General features: G+C 41.4%; 3 protein-coding genes across 4 annotated transcripts in view; 2 read left to right on the forward strand and 1 right to left on the reverse strand.

Annotated features, from left to right (window-relative positions):
- PlexA (plexin A) overlaps window positions 1-8,143 on the reverse strand; it is a 457,831-nt gene extending 449,688 nt beyond the window's left edge. The window contains exons 1-3 of one of the 2 annotated variants that reach the window (XM_074090335.1): window positions 7,819-8,122; window positions 7,257-7,364; window positions 154-6,378 (exon numbers count right to left, since the gene is read on the reverse strand). In XM_074090335.1, the coding sequence (XP_073946436.1) occupies window positions 608-6,304 (5,697 nt within the window). In that variant the 5' untranslated portion in view covers window positions 6,305-6,378; window positions 7,257-7,364; window positions 7,819-8,122 and the 3' untranslated portion in view covers window positions 154-607. Of the gene's footprint in view, window positions 1-153; window positions 6,379-7,256; window positions 7,365-7,818 lie in introns of those variants that run through there. The other variant, XM_074090336.1, reaches the window with a different exon arrangement.
- A 326-nt stretch (window positions 8,144-8,469) lies between these two features.
- Window positions 8,470-22,076, forward strand: part of LOC141429795 (fumarate hydratase, mitochondrial-like) — a 22,924-nt gene continuing 9,317 nt past the window's right edge. Inside the window, exons 1-2 of the mRNA XM_074090337.1 lie at window positions 8,470-8,676; window positions 16,319-16,435. Of these exons, the coding sequence (XP_073946438.1) occupies window positions 8,563-8,676; window positions 16,319-16,435 (231 nt within the window). The 5' untranslated portion in view covers window positions 8,470-8,562. The remainder of the gene's footprint in view (window positions 8,677-16,318; window positions 16,436-22,076) is intronic.
- Window positions 20,196-21,867, forward strand: LOC141429862 (fumarate hydratase, mitochondrial-like). The gene is made up of 3 exons (XM_074090422.1): window positions 20,196-20,223; window positions 20,978-21,099; window positions 21,601-21,867. The coding sequence occupies exons 1-3, from the start codon at window positions 20,196-20,198 to the stop codon at window positions 21,835-21,837; spliced, it is 387 nt and encodes a 128-aa protein (XP_073946523.1). The 3' UTR covers window positions 21,838-21,867.

Consider the following 22,076-nt stretch of genomic DNA (forward strand, 5'->3'; position numbering starts at 1 on the left):
GAGTGAGACCGAGGGTTGTTGAGCTTGCGAGAGGCCCGGGCGAGATGGTTCAGTGCGTTCTCCCTGCTGATAGCTGCCGAGGCGCGGGGGCTTTCGTCGGGCTGGGCGGCCGGCTCAAGGACATGGCGCTGCGCCGAACAATCAAACAAGGCGTACATTTGACGATATTTATTAATGGAATCGTTCACCGGTTCACTGTCGGTTATTTCGTTAAGTAGACTGCAAGTACAAATTTAAAAATCGCCCGTCGGCGAGCGGCCAACGCGCTCGCCGGCGAGCTTACATGCGATTTCGTTTGCGACACACATTTTACACCGATCGACGTAACATTAACTCGTACGACGCGAGCACACATAGACAGACATACACAATTTTATTTTACGATGCATACTGTGGCACGACCGCGGCCGGCCGAGATCGTCGTGTAAAAATTAATACAAAGTTCATTATATAAAATTAAAAAACGACATCGGACCGCTGAAATTATACAAAAATTACAATATTTAAGACTGTACACTATCTAATATATACAAATGTTGCCAGCATAGATATGTGCGAGGGCTTTATATACAAGGGCGGTGGGGTGGGTGTCGGGCCCGCGGCTCGCTCACACGTTGTAGTCGTGAGCCATGAGCCCGTGCACTTGCTCGAGGCGGTACGCGAGCCGCTGCTTCTGCGAGAACTCGTCCTCCTCGAGCGTCACCATCAGCTGCTCGTTGTACTTCACCGCGTACGCGTAAAGCTCGTTCAGTGCGCAGTTCGTATTGAACTCCTTGGTGTGGAGGCGCGACTCCTCCGCTAACATCGCGTTCATATCCTGATCGGATATCGCTGGCATTAACTTAATATCCGCGTAGTACCGCTCCACCCACTCTTTGTATACCGGAATGTCTTTCGCATACAGAAGCTTAGAGGAAGGAGAGTCTTTGCCCAGGATGTGGTCGGAGGTGGAGCACGAGTCCATGAACGTCTGCGCGATGACGGACAGGCACGAGTCCACCGTGTTAGATTTGTGTACATCGAACACGAAATTAGGATTTTTAATAAGATTCACCCAGAAACGCAGCGGAAGCGAATTGCTTTTCCAAGTGTGCACTACTTCGGGATCGGAGATTGCGTGCTGTAGAGCCTGGTCGTCAAGGAAATCGAACATATACTTTATGGCCAACGGTAGCGCGGAGCCGCGGTGCGCCGTGCTGAAAATAGTCTCGAATAAATCATCGACGAACTTTTGCAGCGTGCCCTTAGTGGCGAGAAGACGCGTGAGATATATTTCTGAGACCATTTTGTTTCCGCGCTCGCCTTCTTTGTGTGCGTCACCGTCGTGGTGCCTAACTAAATGCCAATACTTGAAGCCACCGCCGTGTTCGTACTTGAACGGGCTCGCGGGAGGACTAGCCGAACCGTATTTACCCCGATTGAGAGTTTCATAAGTGTGCGACTTGTCGTTTTTCTCCATGTTAGACAAATTGTAAACCGAACTCTGTTTCGCCACTAAGCTGAGACACGCGCCGTCTGGTACGCGATAATGATTAAGGGTATTAAGTTTGCGCCATTCGCCCTCGCATTTAGTAGTGCTGTCTTCGTCATACAGAATTAATCGACCGCAGGCGCCCGTGCGCCATTCCAAGTCTAGCTCGTCACGACTCGGCCTTTGTGAATACGGAGTGGCGCGGTAAATGGCATCTAAACACTTTTCTTTTACTTGGCTTATCGTATCACAGTCGAGGACTTTTACTTGCACGTTTTCCGTCGTAGCATCTAGGCCGCTCACGAAGATAGTTTGCTGGGATATAGACGCGCTCACCGCTATCGGCTTGAAATCTATCGACTGTCTAATAAGTTTTTCTTCGCTTAGCGAGTATCGCGCCTCGGACGTTATTGCATCTACTGGGCCTTTGTCTACTTGACCTTTCATTGACCTAAACAAAAGATAAAGCGGTTCGCCAGCGCATTCGCGAAGGAATTTATATAAGAGAAAAGTAAACCAAGCACTCAACATTTTCTCGGCAACGCTCTCAGTTCGCCTTAGCAGCAGCTTAGGGTGGCTTTTACCCTCCATGCACTTCTCGATAAGCTCGGCCAATAACGTTTTTAAGACATCGGTGCAATACTCCATTTTGCTTTGCAGAGTTACCATGATAAGAGAAGCTACATTGACACGATCGCGCATTGAAAAATATCTATTGCTTTCTAAAGTACGAATAAATAATAAAAGGAATGTTTTGTTCATAATAAGCTGTCCAAACATTCTGAGACCTTTATCTTTCCTAATAAGCTCTGGACGTTCCCATTGGAGGACGGCATGGTCATCAATGTTAGGGAACAGAATCTTCATAGCGTACGTGCGATAATCGAGGAAGGGGATTCCGCCCGTCACGTCTCCCGTCAAGTCTGTCATCTCAGTCTGCAGCTCCGCAAACGCCTCTTTGCATTCCGCAGCTACTCTTAACTCTAAAATATCCATTTGCTCCTGCATATTCTTCAGTACCCTAATATTTTCAGTTGATTTTCTCCTATACATAACTAAAAACACGACAAATACTAATATGAGTATAATTATACTGGCGATTACGCCGAATAATACTGGCTTTCCAATAGCTGCTTGTAAACCTGCCTGCGAGGAATACGACAATTTGCCGATCTTGTACGTGAGCGCGCGCCCGACTTTGACAAGCACCTCGGGTGTGTCAACGCCATCAGGCAATTCATTCCGCGACGGAGGCCGACAAGTCAATTGGTGGCGCGCGAGTGACGTGACGTTACAGAGGCTGTCGCCTATATGAACTTCGACGTCTCTCTCGGTGCACGCTCTGTCTAAATTCTGACCGTTGATAGTCAAATATTCAGACTTATAATACTTTACGTCTTCATCGAATTTATCATAGAACGGATCCGGATAGAGAAGAAAAGCGTCACCCGTTTTGCTGGTAAGATTTTGCACGCTTTGTACATCGTCCATGTTAAAACCGTATTCTAATTCCAAAGGTCTGTCCGGATCGAGACTAAGGCCAGCGGCTTCGATGCCGGGAGATTCGCAAATGAGATGTGTCTGAAAGTCGACTCTATGGCAAGGGGCGATGTAGGGTCGGTTGTCGTGATATACGTATATCTGAGGGAACTGAATAGAATGGAAATTACGGCCCATTACTTTAATGTTTATGCCCCCGGATGGAATTCCTTTGGGTTGTTTGCGCTGCGACACCGGCGGTGGACCGGACTCGACAGAAACAACTACTGGGTCCTCTATATATTCAAACTTTTCGCGGTCCAGGGTACGCATGCCATTATCAAACCGCATACGTAATGTGCCCATTTTGAGCTGATAGGAATGACTCGTCCTACAAACCGCTTCTTCGTGAGACACTGACAGAATAGCGCAAGGTAAATCGTCGATAAACGCTTGGATGTTACTTCCCGCATTTAAATACTCGCCTGTGATACGTAACTTAGTTCCGCCAGATTGTGGACCGTATTTTGGTTGGATAGAGTTGATTTTCGGATTGACAAAAGCGTAATGATGCTTAGATTCGCCACGATAGTCAGCGACTCTGACTACAACGGGGCCATCCCTAGGTACTTCTTCGCCCGGCCCGTCGACAGTACAAACAATACGCCTGGTTTTTACGTACAATTCTATAATTGGCTGGCATTTGATGCCCGCAATAGTTACGCCATTATAAATATCGGATATATTACGACCTAAATTAATGCCTTCGATAGTTATATTAGTACCCCCATCCCACGGGCCTAGCTGCGGCCTAAACGAATGAATTTCGGGATTAGGACATGTCTGTGTACTGTTTAACCAGACACTAGGCATGCCACATTGTTCCTGAACTTCACATCGATCAGACCCCTGACACCAACCACATCCAAATTTCTCGGGAAGCGCTAGACAAATTCCACAATTATCCGCCATATCATTACAACGGTAAATGAGTATGTGAGTATTATCCGGATTATCTAACGGTTTAGAGCCTCCCCATATTACGGCGAACGATGCATTAATGTTGGGCGCTCGCGAAGTGTACGTAAACTCGACGGGTTCGCAGTAAATTGTATCGGCAAGAAGTTGAGCGTTAACATGAGTTACACGACCTTCGATATTGAACTGACACACGAACCGAGTTTGTACGATAAATTGTCCGATTATATGAACTTTAACTTTAATTGCTCTTTTAACGCCGGAAGGAACTAAGATTTCATTAGAGCCGTCGGAGGTGGAGTTTATAGTGGGGCAAAAACCGGGCCCGGAGCGATAACTGGGTCCTATTCTACTGACGCCGGTGACTAATATGTCGTTTCGACAGTTCTCGGCGGTGTCGTGAGTGCAGCGGTGCGCATCGACGCACCAGTCGCAAGGGAACGAGGAACTAACGCACTGAGTACACGAGCTGTACGTGTTGCAGTCGAAGAACGTGAAATTAGTTGCTACGAAATCAGGTCCTTGAGTCGTGCGCACCGACAGCTTCGCCGTGAAATGGTGTTGGCCGGCCGGTATAGGTGGGAGCGTGTCGGTGCGCGGAGTAGTACAATTAACGCCGTAGGGCTTTCTAGTAGCATTTGTTATTAAAGTACGATCTAAAGCTGTAAACGCACACAGAAATTGTCCATTAAGTGTAGGCAAGTTTTCAATAACTAAGTCTAATGTCCTTGCAGTCGTTCGTTGCAATTGATTCGGTGTTACTTGAGTGATCGTTGTGCAACGCCCGCTGCGGTACGAGATCCAGTATAGGGGATCTTTAGCTGCTTCCTGACAGTCTGATCGGAGGCTACACTTGTTCTCGAGAGAACACCATCCGCAATAAGGGTCTTTGGCTCCGAGACACGTTAAACACGACTTGTAAACGCTACACTCTTGAACTTTCACTTTAGACACTTTACGTTCAGTCATTACGTATAAATGCATCAATTGAGTATCAAAGAATAAGTCTTTATTTACTGGGGACTTTTCGTCCACGACAATGTCTCCATATTCAAATGCAGAAGTGGCACTCTCGACGACAATCTTCTTCAGGTGTCCCTCGGCGGTGCCAGCGAACACGACAGTGTAGTCGCCCGTCGACGTGGCTGCCACGGCAGTGAGCCTCTTCTCAAATATGGCCACGGGTACCGCCTCTACCGGCTGTTCGCCTCCCAAAGGGGTATTCACATCCAAGCCGCAAAAATCTTCACTAATAGATTGCAATTTAGTTCCAACGCAAGCGTGAGACGGCGATATGAAGTCCAAACCACGCGAACCATTACCGTTGAAACATGTCTTGATGTTTTGCATAAATTTGCGTCGGATCGCTTTTAGAGAATACACGCATAAAGCTGACAAGTTTGATGGCGTGTTCGTATTTATAGCTTCACTCTGGCTGAACGCGGCAAATAATACATCATCCTGAGCCGTTATCCCGAGCTCTTTGGCTAGCACCGATCCGGCTTTTCCAACGAACGCCGCTTGTACAAGATTATATCCGAAATTGCCTCCGCCTTCGCCCGTACAAGACATAGGAATTTCTGTATAAGAGTAGTAATTTTCGTCATCATGGCATACTCGCACTAATTTACTGTAATATGTGTCGGATCCTACGCCTCGCAACTGAGTAGTGATAAAGTAGCTGAACCCTTCGGAACTGAAACCGTAAACATAGTTTATCGGATACCTTTCTCGGGATAAGGAATTGACGAACATTCTTGTGCCTGTGGTGACCGCCGTTCTGGCTATCATAAATAGACGGTCATCCTCGAGAGAGCGGCTGCTTACGGTAGGGACTTCGGATCGATAGGGCGAGTTGCCCGTGAAAGTGACTCCCACGTACATAACTTGCGTCATCGGCGGGTTCGGCGGGCCCGGCGCGATGAATGCCACCGTCGACGCCGAGGCATTGTTCGCGACCACTGGCTCGCGGACCTCGCGCACGTCCTTTGAGATGTTATGGAGATTGCGCACTGAACATAGGCCCTGAAGGACGGAGCCGCAGATGATCAGCCGGCTGGTGGCGTAGTCTATCACTAGAGCTTTGTTCGCATTGTCTGTGGGCTTCTTGACGAAGTTGGGCGGGCAGTCGAAGGTGCATTGTGCAGAGTCGTTGACCGGGCCGGTGAGGACAGACTGCGCGACCTCCAAGTCCGGCGACAGCTGGTATATCTTGTTGACGGCGCCGACGTAGACACGTCCCGTGTTGCGGTCGACGACGAGGTGGTTGAAGAGCGATGCCGGGGCCGACGAGGTGTCGGCGAAGCTGCGCACCACGTCCTGCGAGGCGCGCGCGGCGGCGCACGCGGCCCCGACGGCCAGCAGCACCCGCCACATGGCGCCCGCGCATGTGGCCGGCAGCCTACCGCGCGCCGCCGACCGCCCGCCCGCCGCTCGATGCCCCCACGCATCTGCAAGCCGACACACCGACTCAGCGCGCTGGCCGCGTCGACGCCGCTCCGATCCCATCGCACCGCACCGCTCCACGCCCTGTTTACTCGACTGCAGACGCATCTCACGGAGACACCTGACTGAAAGCTTCGCAACTACACCGACTAATTACTTTTAAACGAACGACAACCAGCCAGACGCCTTCATGAGATGCGGCGGGACTGTACAAATGGTACTCTGATACTGTGTGACTAGGTTTGGCGTCCGGCTAAGCCCTTCAACGTTTGCTAACGAATGTCTAGTTCGAGTGTGTAACGATTGTCCGCACGAGTATACGCAATGGCTCGGAGAGGTCTAGTGCGATCGGAGCGTTCGCGAACTGAAGCGAGGACGCGCAATGACCGCTTCCAACGATACGTTATCTTACCAACCTATTCTTTGAACTTTATATGCATGCATGCATTACGGCGTTGACTACATGATTGATTATTGAGTCAGTTATTCGTTATCTTAACGATATTTGACCGGTCATGTATTAATCATTATAATATTTTCACATCATTAGTAAATCAGCTGCTCGGGTAGCTGTTATCGTCGTGGCGTATACCTTGACGAGTGTTATAGAACACGGACTGAAATTATTCTTAGACGTTCAATCAATGAACCGGCCAAAAATAGGTTGGTAGTTGGAATGTTCGGCCACGGGCGACTGCGACGCGGTCAGTGCTCTGGTACAGGTCACGCCGACGAAAGCCTCAGCATTATCAGACAGGGGGAAGGAATAAAACAAAAGTGCGATATGGCATGCTCGTAACGGGGGAGTCAACGTGGCAACGATAAAAACATAAACACTGGATGAACTAAATACACCGATGGTACACCGATTACGAATACTCACAGGATCTCCATGACGGAATAACCGGGGCTTCAAATCGCAAACTGGTCGCTTAGTTGATCATAAGTTTGTGAAGGGCGCTATCATAGTTTGCCGACAGCTGGCTGAGACCTGCAAACAAACAGCAAGTTAAAGCTGGGGCCGCTCGGACGCGGCTCGATCGATCCGCTGCCCGCCTTGTGGCCGATGCACGCCAGGCACGGTCGCAGCGGAGTCGGAGCGCCGCCTACCTAGCTTATAGCTACCTAACGCAACGCACCACGACCGGTCGTAGTTTCGTTTGTTGACTTCGCTGCATTCCCCTGCCCACCCACTCGACCTAATCTAACCGCCTACGCGCGCGAACCGACACAAAAACTACACAATAATCACTAGCACTACTATTACGAAGTACCTCAGCGTATTCGATGTAACTACGACTGCATTCGAGATACGGAGAACGGAGAAGTCAGCCATTATCGCGCACGCGAGTCGATGTTCGGAAGCCATTCCAATATTCACGCCACGCGTTACGCGTACCTACGTTTCGCACTGAACTGTAGCACTAAACTAAACTAAAACTTACCTTGTTATTTGATAATCTCTCGATTATAGCAACAATCCTTTGGAATCCACGATTGGTATAGAACTGCAAACACTATTGCACCACTGAACACAATTCTTCGTTATTTCACCGTTAATTATAATGCAAACACTTAACACCACTACTGACGACTAAAATCACAACATTATACTTATAAAAATCCTAGTTCGAGGTGAGGAGACCGTTTGCACAATGAGTCCACGACAAGAGCATCAGTCGTCGTTCATCGCCGTGGAATGAATTGGTTTCCCTTTTCGAACGAGTCTAGGCGTGACTGAGCCGAGAAAAGCCGAACACGGCCGAGGCGAAGACGTAGTAACTAAATGCGCCACTAGAGGCAGCACTGTAGTAAGATGCGTTCTGAAATAAAAATTGTCTATGAGAGAACCAAAAATTGAACTATGTTTTTTGTCACGAACATTGAAAAAGTATTTATCAATTGTCTGTCATAATTTATTTGTAGTTTTGATGTATATATAACAACAATGTTATGATCAAATATTGAGGCAATTATTTCATAATCTTATTAATTAGTTTCCAAGCTGGCATCCCAAAAGAACGAATGATAAATTTCCATAGAGAAATGATCAAATGAGTGAACTAACAATTTGTATTTTCGACCAATCAAACTTGGGAAAAAAAAACGAATCTGTCAGCAAAGCAAATGTCAGATTTCATATTATAAGTTAAGAATTTAGGGAAATTAAAGTTTACATTTATAAAATCATGGCTGTGTCCATGTTCAAGGTATCTTCTGCCCTAATTAATTCATCCAAAAACTTACGATGCGTTGTCCGCCTCATGGATCAGCGGAATTTCACTACAGCGAAAGTCTTAGCGGTAAGTTGCATAATCGATATACTTACTGTACATTGACAAATTGGGTAGTCCTATATATAGTATTTTCTAAATTGCCGGTATTTCTTATGTTTTGATAGTTTCTTAGAACCATAATACAATAGGAAATCGCGTTATAACAGTATTCTTCCATACATATGTTTAAGGTTACCTGAAGTGAAATATTAGATCAAAAACAACTCTTCTTTCAAAATGTTTGCAAATACAAGTCGAAACTATAGTTTTATAAATTTTCTTTACGATCTAATCCATAATTAGTACATATAAAAATAGAATGAACAATATTGTGGCTTGTGTTTTGCGATATTTAGTCTTGAAAGTTCATAATGAAAAATACATATTTTGCGTCAACTTTTGACCAAATTTTGCTTCCCTGCTCTTTTTAGCCCAGCCTTACCCAAATTTGTGCGTTAAGTTTTAAGATTAACAAAAAGATGCATTGCCAGTATCTATAATAATTTAATAGTTAGTTATAAAACACTGTAATAGTTTAATTATGCACTAGAAGAGACCTACACTGAAATATTTATTGGGTACTGATAATCATAATGATAATGATAAGACCTCAATCTGAACTGACTGTACTCTATTAACTACCTTTTATATAAACCTGTAATTCTCAAATAGTACCTATACTCAAAATGACAATGTAGATGTGTAATTAGAGCAAGACATAGGTGTGATAGATTTTTTTTTTATTGGGAAAGTGAGGCAAGCAACCAGGCTCTTATGGGAAATGATCACCATGGCCCATGAGTACCAACTACTCAAGGAGTCATTGGTCCATTGATGGCCTTTTAAGAAAGTGTAATCCCTGTTCTTGGAAGCCCCAATGCAATATTGTTTTCCGCACTGGGCCCGCGTGGGAACTATGGCCCAAGCCCTCTTGATCTGAGAGGAGGCCTGTGCCCAGCAGTGGGACGTACATAGGCTGAGATGATGATGATGATGAATATTGTTTTGAAGATTTTTTCAAAAGGTCTTACAGTATACCAATAAACTAACCTAATCTGTAATTAAGTACCCCCTAGTTTACTCTGCAGTTTTAGCCTTGAATAATATTTTAAGTAGGTTCTTGGTTTTATTAGAATTAATTATTAAATCGTCCAACACAATATGGACTTAGCTACTAAAGCTGAGTTTAGAAATGCGAAAAAAAATAGTGCAAGTTGTATTACATAGCGGCACTCGATTGACCAATACAAACTCATTGCCTTTACGGCCTCTCAATGTAATGCAACTTGCACAATTTTTCTTGCAAGTCTAAACTCGGCTTAACAAGAGTCATTAGCAGTTGTGATAAACTATCCCAATGCTGCCAAAATCAAAACAAGTATTAATTCCACATAGTTACACATTTCTACCCAGAAAGTGTAGAATTGCCACAGGACAGCCAAAATCACAACCGGATATTTTTCTTTTTTCTTTTTGTGCTAATAAAATCAGAACTTTATTACAACACTTGATGTTGCTTTTGAGTCTTGCGACTCCATCTAAGAATGATTTGTTCATTGCTAACCTGTGGGAGCAATTTATTTATTTACTCTTTCTGTACTTGATATAAAAATCTTTCAACTTGCTTAATATCAAAACTTTTTATGTTTTCCCAGGATCTCAAACTATCTCCATACCAAATAATGTCTGGATTGGTACAGTGATTTGAGACAGTTCCGCATTTATATTAGTATAAATATGGATGAATTAGTATAGTTTGCGTGTATAATCATTCGCAAATAAGCAAACAAGCAAAATTGGCTTGAGAAAAGCTTGGCTACCCTGTTCAAACAAGAGTAGGATGAATGTGAGCAGGCATACATTTCATGTTTAAATTTAAATATTATCACTGAAACTACTTTTATACTTGGTTAGGTAAATATTCAGGTGTTATTTAAATAATCAAAAATAACAAAACAACGAGTCTTGGTTGTAGGATGAGATGTGATATCATTACAATTCCCCCATCACTATCTAAACATACTTTACTAAATGTAAACAAAACAACGTCAGTTGGTGTCTTAAATATTGAAATTCCCCCATTAAACTATCTAAACATTTACATTTCTGTATTGTAATACACTAGTATACACTAGTCTAGTCTAGTTTGACGACCTAGTGGTTAGAGAACCTGACTACGAAGCTTGACGTCCCGGGTTCGATTCCCGTGTCGGGGCAGATATTTGTATGAAAAATATGAATGTTTGTTCTCAGGTCTTGGGTGTTTAATATGTATTTAAGTATGTCTCTATGGATATAATTATATTTATCCGTTGCTTAGTACCCATAACACAAGCTTTGCTAAGCTTACTTTGGGACTAGGTCAATTGGTGTGAATTGTCCCGTGATATTTATTATTTTATATTTATATTACAATAAAATGTTTAAAATCCTTGAATGTACCAAATCAGGCAGTTGAAGTTTGTTTACATTTAGTTAAATACTTATCCAAACCAAGTATAGTAACAGCGTCTGATCTGCAATAATTGCGCCAAAGTCAAATATACTGTTTTATATTTGTTTTTAGCACAATAATCACAAAATGGCCTCGTTCGAGATGTGACTGTTAATAGGGACCATCAACCTATTGCTTTTGTGTGTTTACCTTTTCTGAATACCATGAAGATAAGTATGTATTGTAAGTAAAGTTAGTTCTCATTACACTACATTCTTTCACACAAAGGGTGATAACTGATAAAGGATAACATTCCGATTCAAACAGTACTTATGCTGTTAGTAACAAGTCTTCTGTGAATCAATTTTTTTCTGCTTTTTGTTGAGGGTATCATCGTAATCATCATCATTATCCCAGCCTTTATACGTCCCACTGCTGAGCACAGGCCTCCTATCCGAATGAAAGGGGTTGGGCCGTAGTTCCTACGCGGGCCCAGTGCGGATTGGGAACTTCACACGCACCATTCAATTACTTCGCAGGTTTGTGAAGGTTTGTCACGATGATTTCCTTCACCGTAAAGCTTGTGGTAAATTTCAAATGTAATTCCGCACATGAATTTCGAAAACTCAGAGGTGCGAGTTGGGGTTTGAACCCACGATTCTCTGCTTCAGAGGCAATAAGTCAAACCACTAGGCCACCACGGCTTTTGAGGATATGTTGCTCAATAATTGCATTGTCATTGGACCTGTATAAAGTACCTATTATTGTTGGACTCAAGTAACCCCTTAAAATAAAAGGGGCTTGACAAAAACCCACTTTCTAATATTACTAACGCGGAAGTATGTCTGTCTGTTACCTTTTCACGCTTAAACTGCTGAACCGATTTCAATGAAATGTGGTGTAAACATAGTTTGAGACCCTGGGAAGAAATAAATAGTTTTTATTCCAAAAAAGTGCATAGTTCCCACGGAGCGGGATTATTTAAAAGAAAATACTAAAATTTGTTATTTTTGAGATATGTATGGAACCTTAATAAACCTTATTAAGTTGATTAATGTGCGTCTAGCGTAATTTTATGATGCACAGTAATTAACACAAGCATGCTAAGACAGACTTTAATAGAGTTTTACATAAACGTGTACAGTCAACTACAAAGAGATGTATCCAAGTTAATCTTACAAAATGATGTATCCCTGTGGATGTCATAATTAACTAGCCATAGAATGTGACAAACATGGTATCCACCAAACCTGACAGAAACATGTATGCCTCTAATGTGCAGTATTTATGTATCCCCCACATTTCCCCTGAAATGTATACTGATAACCTTAATCTAATATCTATCCATAAATTGTGACAAAAAAAACTATTCATTCATTGTTCCAAATTAATGTAACCATCTTTGACAAGTCGTTGGCCCACTATTACAGGGTTCTATGTAACATTTTTACGTTAATCAAAGTTTGAACTTGAGTATGTAGTCAAGAAGTTCAATTTTGATTACCATAACAGTGAAACATAGAACCCTATAATATTGAGCCAGCGAAACCACAGCAAAACAAAACACTGACGCTTCACGAGAAAAGTACTTACCCTAACGTCAATGCATAAATCTATCTCACGTTTTATTATGATTGCATGATGGGTGAAAATATAACAAAGATGCTTTCATTAAATATAATTTATGTTTATTGTTTAAGTTTTGAATTCACACTGAAGATGAAATAATGAACAAAAAAGAAAATAAAATGTATCACTTTTACATATGAAATGTACTTATAAATACAATAAACTTGCGCGGACCGCACGCTTCCCATACAAAACTGTACCCTTAGTGTAAGTTTCGGTTACAAAATACGTCTCGATCGCGTTCGCGTTAAAATCTCAATTTATATGCAAACACGAACAGCGCCTCTAGCGGGACGTTTGAGATGTTCGTATTTCCATACAAATTAAGATTATTATTATTATTTATAATGCACAGGCAGCTTATAGCTGATGCGTGCATATCATTGTTCACTTGTGTAATTGTCTTCAAAGTACTTATCAAGTCTGTTTTTAAAAGTATTCACTGAAGGTGCACTGATCACTGTCTCGGGCAAACTGTTCCACTGTATTCCACTGTATTTTGTAACCGAAAACTTACACTAAGGGCACTGGCCCGCCGCGGATTAATTTAGTATGGGAATCGTAGAACCCAAATTTTAATGAACACTTCTAACAAACTCCTCTTATAAAGAATATTGTCTAAGTAGTACCTACCTACTCAATACTGACTGTAATTCCCAACTCTGCAGAAATGTCTGTAGGGGAGACTCCATTTTCAGGCAAAGCCACGATGCGATGCTTCGTGTGATCGTCTATTCGGTATGCCATTTTATTTACGTTGGAAATGTAGGGGGGGTAAATAAATATTGCACATTAGAGGCATACATGTTTCTGTCAGGTTCTGTGGATACCATGTTTGTCACATTCTATGGCTACTTAATTATGGCATCCGCAGGGATACATCATTTTGTAAGATTAACTTGTATAGGTACATCTCTTTGTAGTTGACTGTACCTACCGTGCACTAAGGAAAATTGTAAAAATCGACAATTAAAAAAAATTGGAACTGCTACAGCATGCATTGTAAAACAACATTTACAAGACAAAGAAAAAACTTTTTAAAACAAAAAAGTTTGTATGTATGTATGTTAACTGTTTATTGCACATAAAAATAAAAATACAAATACACAGAGAGAAGAACCAAAGGCGAAGGGCAAAGTTTCTCGAATTGCAGATAAATTAATCCACCCTATGGCTTTACGCGCCAGAAGGTCACACCAACTTGACCACCGGGAATTCGACCAACTAACAGAAAATCGAAACCTACCAACCTGCCAACAGTTATATTGTAATCGTGGATTTCATTGAACAACGTGTAATTATAAAAAAAAAAAATTAGAAATATGGCAGTAATACATAATTTTTATGCTTTCCAATTACTTTGGAATGTAGGGATCCTGACTTGTGAAAGTTGCAGCACACACCACTTTGCCTACCAAAGCTTTGAGCTAGACACTATAAAATTATATGTTTATCTATCTTAAACAATAGTATCTGCAATACCCCTGGTGTTGCAGATGTTTACGGGCGGTTGTGATCTCTTACCATCAGGAGACCCACTTGCGCGTTTGCCATCCAGTCGAATAAAAAAAAAATCGAGACAGGGTTTTAACATAGTCTTATTTATTTTAACCCACAACGGAATGTTTGGTAACATATTATTTGTCTTTGCATTTGTGTTAAAAACAAAAACTCGAAAATTACTGAATCGGTTTTGATGCGGTTTTGTGCGTTAAGTATATTGTTAACATTATTATGCAGGTTTGTGCTTGCCAAATTAATTCTTATCCTTCTAATTGGAATTCCAGTTCATTGACTTTCTGCATAATTTAAGATAATGGTTATTTAGGTTCGCATTTTTAGGCTACTTTCACTCTAACCAAAATTAAAAAAGTAAACTTAGCACGCGAATGTGTAGTAAAGCACGCGTGGTATAGTTTTCATAAAAAAAAATCTGTTGACTACAATAAGTACTTCTGTTAACAACCAAAGCAAACAAAACTTACATAGCAAGTTTATAATCATATCAGACTCCTATAAATAAACATGTGGCTGCCAATGTAAATTAGAAGAGGGGAGGGGGTCACCATATGTAAATTGATAACACGTTATCGTTTTGGTCTTAATATTTACAAGACCACTCGCACAGTCTCGGCCTGTCTCTTGCCACAAACGGTTGCATACGTGGAAATTAAAGAATCTCGAGGCGGAGATAGTGGGGCCCCCAGCCGGTTATTTACCTTTCTCTTAACCGGCACCGAAACTTGTTTTGCTTCCATTTGAAGTTTAAAATAACTATTCTCCACTAATGTACTTTTTGCTCTTCAGTCTGCAACCGGCATTATAAGTGCAAACTCGCGATAATCTTAATTAAAAAAAAGTAGATTGTCGTTGGCTGGAGCTCGTTCTGTATTTAAAAAGTTGCAATAAAAAAAAAATCCACTCGTTTGGCGGGAGCGCTGTCAGTTGCCGGCTCTTGAAATTGTTCGTGTTTGTTCCTAAAAATTGTGTGGTCTTGTTGTAAAATTTCGAGTGATAAAATGGCGTGCACAATATGCTTGAATACCGACGGCAAGCCAGTAAAAATGGTACGTATTGCGTAAGTGTTACTGATGTTGTGACGGCGGTTTGTTTTACGGTAATTTACATATTGTAATTGAACTGTAAGTCCTGTTTGAAAACATACGTTGATTTCATTTGTGGATAAGTTTAAATGAATCTAGTTTTCTGAATAGTTTAATTTTGTAATACCGTTAATTTCAGTATTTTACTTATACTTACGATTATTTTACCACGACCGATTCAATATTGGTTCGAATTCTATTTAAGTTTCTTAACAGCACTATGGGTCTGCAGCATCATTTTTCGGACAAATATAATTATATTTATTAATTTTTAATGAGTCAAATATTGTAGAAACAAAAAAGTAGGTACTGCAATCCTTTGCGGTCTCATATTTTTATACTTTTGTATATTTTCTTTCATAGATGGACATAAATTTAAGACGGAACCATTCCGAAACCTGAACGAAATACTTTCGTCCACAAAATTAGATTCTGGACAAGTTTTATTCGGTAAAATATGATTCACAGTTCTCCATAAAATACTTATCTAGATTTTAATCCATGTACTTAATGATATTGTAACTTACGTGTTTGTTACGTTTGTAAGTAGGTAAAAGATACATCGAGAGACTATAAATAGGCATAGTATTTTCTGTCTTATTGTGGATAGATAGATCTATATTTATACCTACCATTGCAATTATTTGCCATATCAACATATTAGTCTGATGCCATATTTGTTGTGTAAACTCCCTAAACTTGTGTCTTCTAGTTTCTTCGGGATGCGGTCTTCAATAAAAAGCGGACTGTAGATTTTTGCTGGTATAATTCGGAATTAAATTGTAAGAACGTTACAGTCGTTATGAATTTGAGAATTCAGAAGGTAACAAGAATGATACTTAAGTAAGTTTCATACAAATCATGCAATGTTGCTCGCAATTGAAGAAAACTGAGTTTTATAATGATTGTAATTGAAAATGTGCGGCACCGACGGTTTTGCTTTTGATTTTGTGGATGAAGAATATTTTTTTTGTTGTCAAATAAAAAAAAACTTTGTCCACAGCGCAAGGAAAAAGACACAATGGGCGAGCTGGACGTGCCGGATGACAAGTTGTATGGCGCACAAACCGTCCGGTCTGTCATGAATTTCCCCATCGGAGGAATCGAGGAGCGTATGCCTGTGAGTACTCTGGCCCTATACCTACTACGAAGTGCAAAATTCGAACTTCGAATCTTGCCGTCCCGCTGACGCTAATATTATTTAATACGAGAGTGAGAGGGACGGTACCAAGCTAAATTAAAAACAAAGTTCGATCTAAATAACGCTAAGCAAGCTAACATCCGCCTAGAGAGTGATCTCTAATGTGGTGTCTCCCACGCTATACAAGGTGAGGTAATCTTGGGTGACACTCTTTCCCGGCCCGGATAATACCGACATGGAAATACCGACCCTTTTTTTTGTGCACATGCCCATACAAACTGGCATGAGCTTCTATGGGCGTGTACACGAAAAACAGGGTTGGTATTTCCATGTTGGTATTATCCGGGCCGGGTAAGAGTGTCACCCGTAATCTTAACGAAAAGTAATTGACTGACTGACTGACAGACAGACAACCTACAGCCTAAATCATTGTACTTAGCTAGAGGAACAGCCGCGGAAAGGCGCCGACTCAGCATGTGCTGCGACAGCGCTGAAATTCTGTAGGAACTACTATGTACGAGTTGACGCACTCGTCACATACTATTTTGTACTATGTGAAGAACGTAGTTAGCAACACGCGATTTACAGAAGTATTCCAAACTAGCCTGTTACCCGCGACTCCGTTCGCGTAGATTTTCACTATCCCGCTGGAACTATGAAATTTTCCGGGATGGAAACTATCCTATGTCCTTCCCCGTGACTCAAACTATCTGTATACCGAATTTCATCTTAATCGGTTCAGCCAGTTTAGACCTGATGAAGTAACAAACAAAACAAACAAACAGACTTACAAACTTTCGCATTTATTATATTAGTGGGATTTCAAGTCAATCTGACTACTGGAAGTTGGTCAAATTCAACTTGAATGATTTGATTGTACAAACAGACAGACATACAGACAACGGGACAGCTGAAACTAAATAAAAGCTTGTAATGATTGTGATTCAGAGTGCGTTGACAATTATAAGGCTTTGGGTAATCTTTGGTGTAGAGAAAAAGAAAAGCACTGAGTCAGTGTTTATTGTTTCTATGCCATATAAGAAACCACGATCGATCTAGACTCAAATTGAAAATACAAACTGAAATATAGATGCACAGAAAAACCAGAAAAATAAGACCAACACTGGGAATCGAACCCAGGTCCTCGGTATTCCGTACCGCGTGCTATACCGCTACACCACTGTTGGTCAACGGCACAGACACGAATTTCTCCTATGCACCACATATCTCAGCTTGTTTTTGTTTCTTATTTAGCCACTTAAGCAGTGACGCTAGCGACATCTATGCCGTAGTCCTCATCGAGAAACTTTCGGCATTCCATTGGAACTAACCGCTCACCCGGACAAGAGATGTCGTTATTAAGCAATCAAATTAAGATTGTTTTTTTGGAATCTTTTTGTATTTTTTATTTCAATTCCAAATTTTTACTTTTACGGTCATCCCGTAAAACCTAAATTGAAAATACAAACTAGCACGCGGCACGGAATACCGAGGACCTGGGTTCGATTCCCAGTGTTGGTCTTATTTTTCTGGTTTTTCTGTGCATCTATATTTCAGTTTGTATTTTCAATTTAGGTTTTACGGGATGACCGTAAAAGTAAAAATTTGGAATTGAATTAAAAAATACAAAAAGATTCCAAAGAAACAATCTTGATCTAGACTCAGTTCAGTATTAGTTGACCTTCGAGTAGTTATTGGTAATTAAATATGTATGCACGGTTTACAGACGTCACCATTCTCACTATAAAACAATGCCTCATTCGTTTTTACTGAATTATTACCGACATCACCTAGCTTTACCTAAATGTCGTTAATTTTACTTCAAACAAGCATAAATATTGACTGTACGGTGTCAATTATCCCGGAAATTTTACTAATCAATCATTGACTGTGAAAATTTTCACAACACCATTCCATTCCCAAACATAAATAACTATAGCAATAGCATTAAGTATATCACTGTAATTGCGTCTAGCCATAGACCATGCCCCACTTTCTACTGCTTTATAATAGATTTTACTATTCAGTACACATGACGAATTACATTGCAACATGTTCATGGCTTTACTATCACATCATGTCATGTGATATACGTTTCTATTTATTGTAATCCAAGTAATTTATTTATGGTGTTTTTCATGGAGAATAATTGCGGACAATAAACCTCAGAGCATTAATGAGGGCTATCGCGAATGAGTTCGCCGCTATAGGCGCTAGTGTAGCGTGAGGTCTCCGAAATGTCAAATCTCATAGTTTTTTGGGTGAGCTACGCGGGTTATTTATAATTAGAATTTTTATGTGAATATTTTGCATTAGCTGAAATTAATTATGGCAATTATGCGCTACGGGCAATGAATGTCTGTGTTTTGAGACAGTTTTGTCTTTTGGAAACTTTTGTCCTCCCTTTTTTTCGAACAAAATGGGACTAAGCAACACTGTGGTTGCTGGATATTTTTATGGTACGGTTTTAAGGTGTTTTAAATATGATTTTAATCTAAACTTTGTTTTAACGCCCGTAATAACAGACTCTGAAAGCCACACCATAAAAACCTCACGCAACAGTGCGCCATCTAGTGAGACAAAAAAAACGATAGCCCTCATTGTCTTAGTACATCTAGTAACTTAATTTTTAACCCCCCCACGCAAAACGACGAGCATTATAAGTGTCTGTCTGTGGCTGTATAGCTCCGAAACGTTCGGTTTTTTGTTGGCTCGATACAAATTCATCACAAGACCATAATCAAAATAAAATTCACCTTGCCTTATTTGGCCACCTTAATTGTCAATTTTAAATAACATATGCATATGACTAGGTCTTAATGACTAACATCAGGGTTTAAATTATGAATCCTTTTCCAAAACTGTTGAAATCAACCTTTTCTTAGTCATGGATCGCTTAAAAAAGGATTCAAACATTATCATATCGCCAAATATGTGTTGGTGATGCAAAAAATACAGACTTTGTTTGTGACAATTCTAAGGTCAGTGGTAGGTCAGTTATATTCCCACATTAAATGTAAACAAATAACAAAACAATTTGCAATCGACCATAGCAACCACAGACCACGCGATATTGTATCAGAATATAAAACCACATTTAGATATGTCGCGGTGTGATCTGATCGGAAATAGAATTAGTTTGGAGTGTTTTGATTGTTTGTGGTTTTTGTTACCAATAGTTCCGAAAAACAAATATCGTTAAAGTCCAATCTTGAAACAATACAAATACCAAAGAGTATGTTAGCGTCGTTTTTACCTCAAAAACCCAATAAATATTACTGGTCATACAATAGAAAAGAATTTTTAGGCCGGCCGGTCTAAGTCCAAGGGTAGTCTTCGATTCGTCAGTGAAAGAAAGAAATAAATAAAGAGAGAAAGAAAGAAAAAACATTTATTCGAGGCAGTGAATTACAGAAACGACAGACAGACGAGGCAAACAGTGTAAGTACGTACCTATCACAAAACGCTAGCTAGGCTAAGAGAGCCAGCGCTGGTCTTCGGGTACGAAAAGTGTTGAATTTTAAGATTTTGTTTTTGTTTCCAGTATCCCGTGATTGTGGCCTTCGGTATTCTGAAGAAGGCTGCGGCTAAGGTGAACGTCGAGTTTGGACTTGAGAAAAACTTGGTAAGAACTTTCTTTACACTAATCTTGTATATGAACAGGGCTAACTTTCCTACAATAGGTAGTTTAGATTAAATATCATTGGCTCATGACCCATTAATCTTATCTTGATGTAATATGATGTGGATGACGAAGGTCGCCCAATGTCATCGACACTAGTACAGATCTGTTCACTCACGAAGGCGTGCCCCTCCACATTTTATAATTGTTTTAAACGTATCCGTATCCGTACGCCAAGTCTATGAGTGCGTAGCTCGAACGAGTCCTCAGTCGCAAGCGTACCGTCAGTCACGCACACTAAGACAACGTGAAAGTACGAGGTTTACTCGTGCACATTGATAATTAGTTGTGGGTGGGCGTCGTGAGTGAACAGATCTGTATTTTCAACATAGTGACGAGTATCGGTGACAAGCCTTTTCTCAACACTAATATTATAAATGCGAAAGTAAATGTTTGTCGGTTACCTACTTCTTCAACGTTTAACCGAGAGACCCCTTAGAATAGTCTTTACCGCCTTTGACGCGATAGATAAACACCCCTGTATATATATTTTTTTATTCGACTGGATGGCAAACGAGCAAGTGGGTCTCCTGATCGTAAGAGATCACCACCGCCAATAAACAACTGCAACACCAGGGGTATTGCAGACGCGTTGCCAACCTAGAGGCCTAAGATGGGATACCTCACGTGCCAGTAATTTCACCGGCTGTCTTACTCTCCACGCCGAAACACAACAGTGCAAGCACTGCTGCTTCACGGCAGGATTAGCGAGCAAGATGGTGGTAGCAATCCGGGCGGACCTTGCACAAGATCCTACCACCTGCCTCCCGCTACAGAACTAATTCGTGTAACTTTCTATGATTCTCCAAGCAGTTAAACATTTCCTCTCTTTTTTTCAGCGGACGCCATTTGCCAGGCGTGCGATGACGTTATTTCAGGCAAGCTCTACCGCGAGGGACACTTCCCGCTGGTCATTTGGCAGACTGGATCCGGAACTCAGTCCAACATGAACACTAACGAGGTAACGTCAGTTCATCTCTGCTTATATACTTCCCATTTTTCATATTGAAAGGGTTTGGAATGCAGTTCTCATGCGGGCCCCAGTGCTGTTTGGGAACTTCACCATTCAATTTCTTCAATTGGTGGGTGCAGGTTTCCTCGTGTAAAGCTCATGGTGTATTTCAAGTGTAATATCGCTTATGTGAACCAATTTAAGAACCGGCTAGACCAACACATTAACAATACAAAGAATACTTACCATGGAACAGCTAGATACAGACATCTATCAGTTGCTTGCAACTGCCTGCCTGATAATTTATATAATAATAAATAAATAAAAATCCTTAAACTCCGAAGAGGCCGGGACCGGGACCATAGATCAAATCTTTCTATCTTATTAAGGTAAGGTAAGTAAAGTAATTGTTTATATTAAGTTCATTGATATGGAACTCCGCAAAGTAACACCTAATATGGCCTACTAATTAATATGGTTCCTGACTGACGATAAAACAAACCCTTCCAGGTAATCGCCAACCGCGCCATCCAGATCCTGGGAGGCAAGCTCGGATCCAAGGAACCCGTCCACCCAAACGACCACGTCAATAAATCCCAGAGCTCCAACGACACTTACCCGACGGCGATGCACATCGCCGTGGCCATGGAACTAAGGGATCGACTCATGCCCGGTCTGGTGACCTTGAGGGATACCCTCGCTGCTAAGTCTAAAGAGTTTGACAAGATTATCAAGATTGGCAGGTGAGTGTTTGAAAGGCAGGACTCTAGTTATTTCGATTTTCGATCGTATCAAACCTACAATGGTGACCCTGAGGGACACCCTCGCTGTGCTTTGACTTTGACACTCGACCGTGATGTACATTTCAGTACAACTTGGTGGTGGTGGTATGGAGTGGCCAACCAGTTAATGTCTATTGGTCTATATATTGGTGGCAAGGTTGATCTTTCTTGGCATACATTCTTATGTATGCCAAGATTAACGAC

The sequence above is a fragment of the Choristoneura fumiferana genome, chromosome 7, assembly GCF_025370935.1.
Source record: "Choristoneura fumiferana chromosome 7, NRCan_CFum_1, whole genome shotgun sequence".
In the NCBI taxonomy this organism is placed as follows: Eukaryota; Metazoa; Arthropoda; class Insecta; order Lepidoptera; family Tortricidae; genus Choristoneura; species Choristoneura fumiferana.

Bases quoted from the DNA above. Each gene is read 5' to 3' on its own strand.
- LOC141429862 (XM_074090422.1), top strand. From the start codon at position 20,196: ATGATGTGGATGACGAAGGTCGCCCAAT. The intron at 20,224-20,977 runs GTCATCGACACT...TCTTTTTTTCAG, and splicing joins GATGACGAAGGTCGCCCAAT to CGGACGCCATTTGCCAGGCG. The intron at 21,100-21,600 runs GTAACGTCAGTT...AAACCCTTCCAG, and splicing joins CCAACATGAACACTAACGAG to GTAATCGCCAACCGCGCCAT.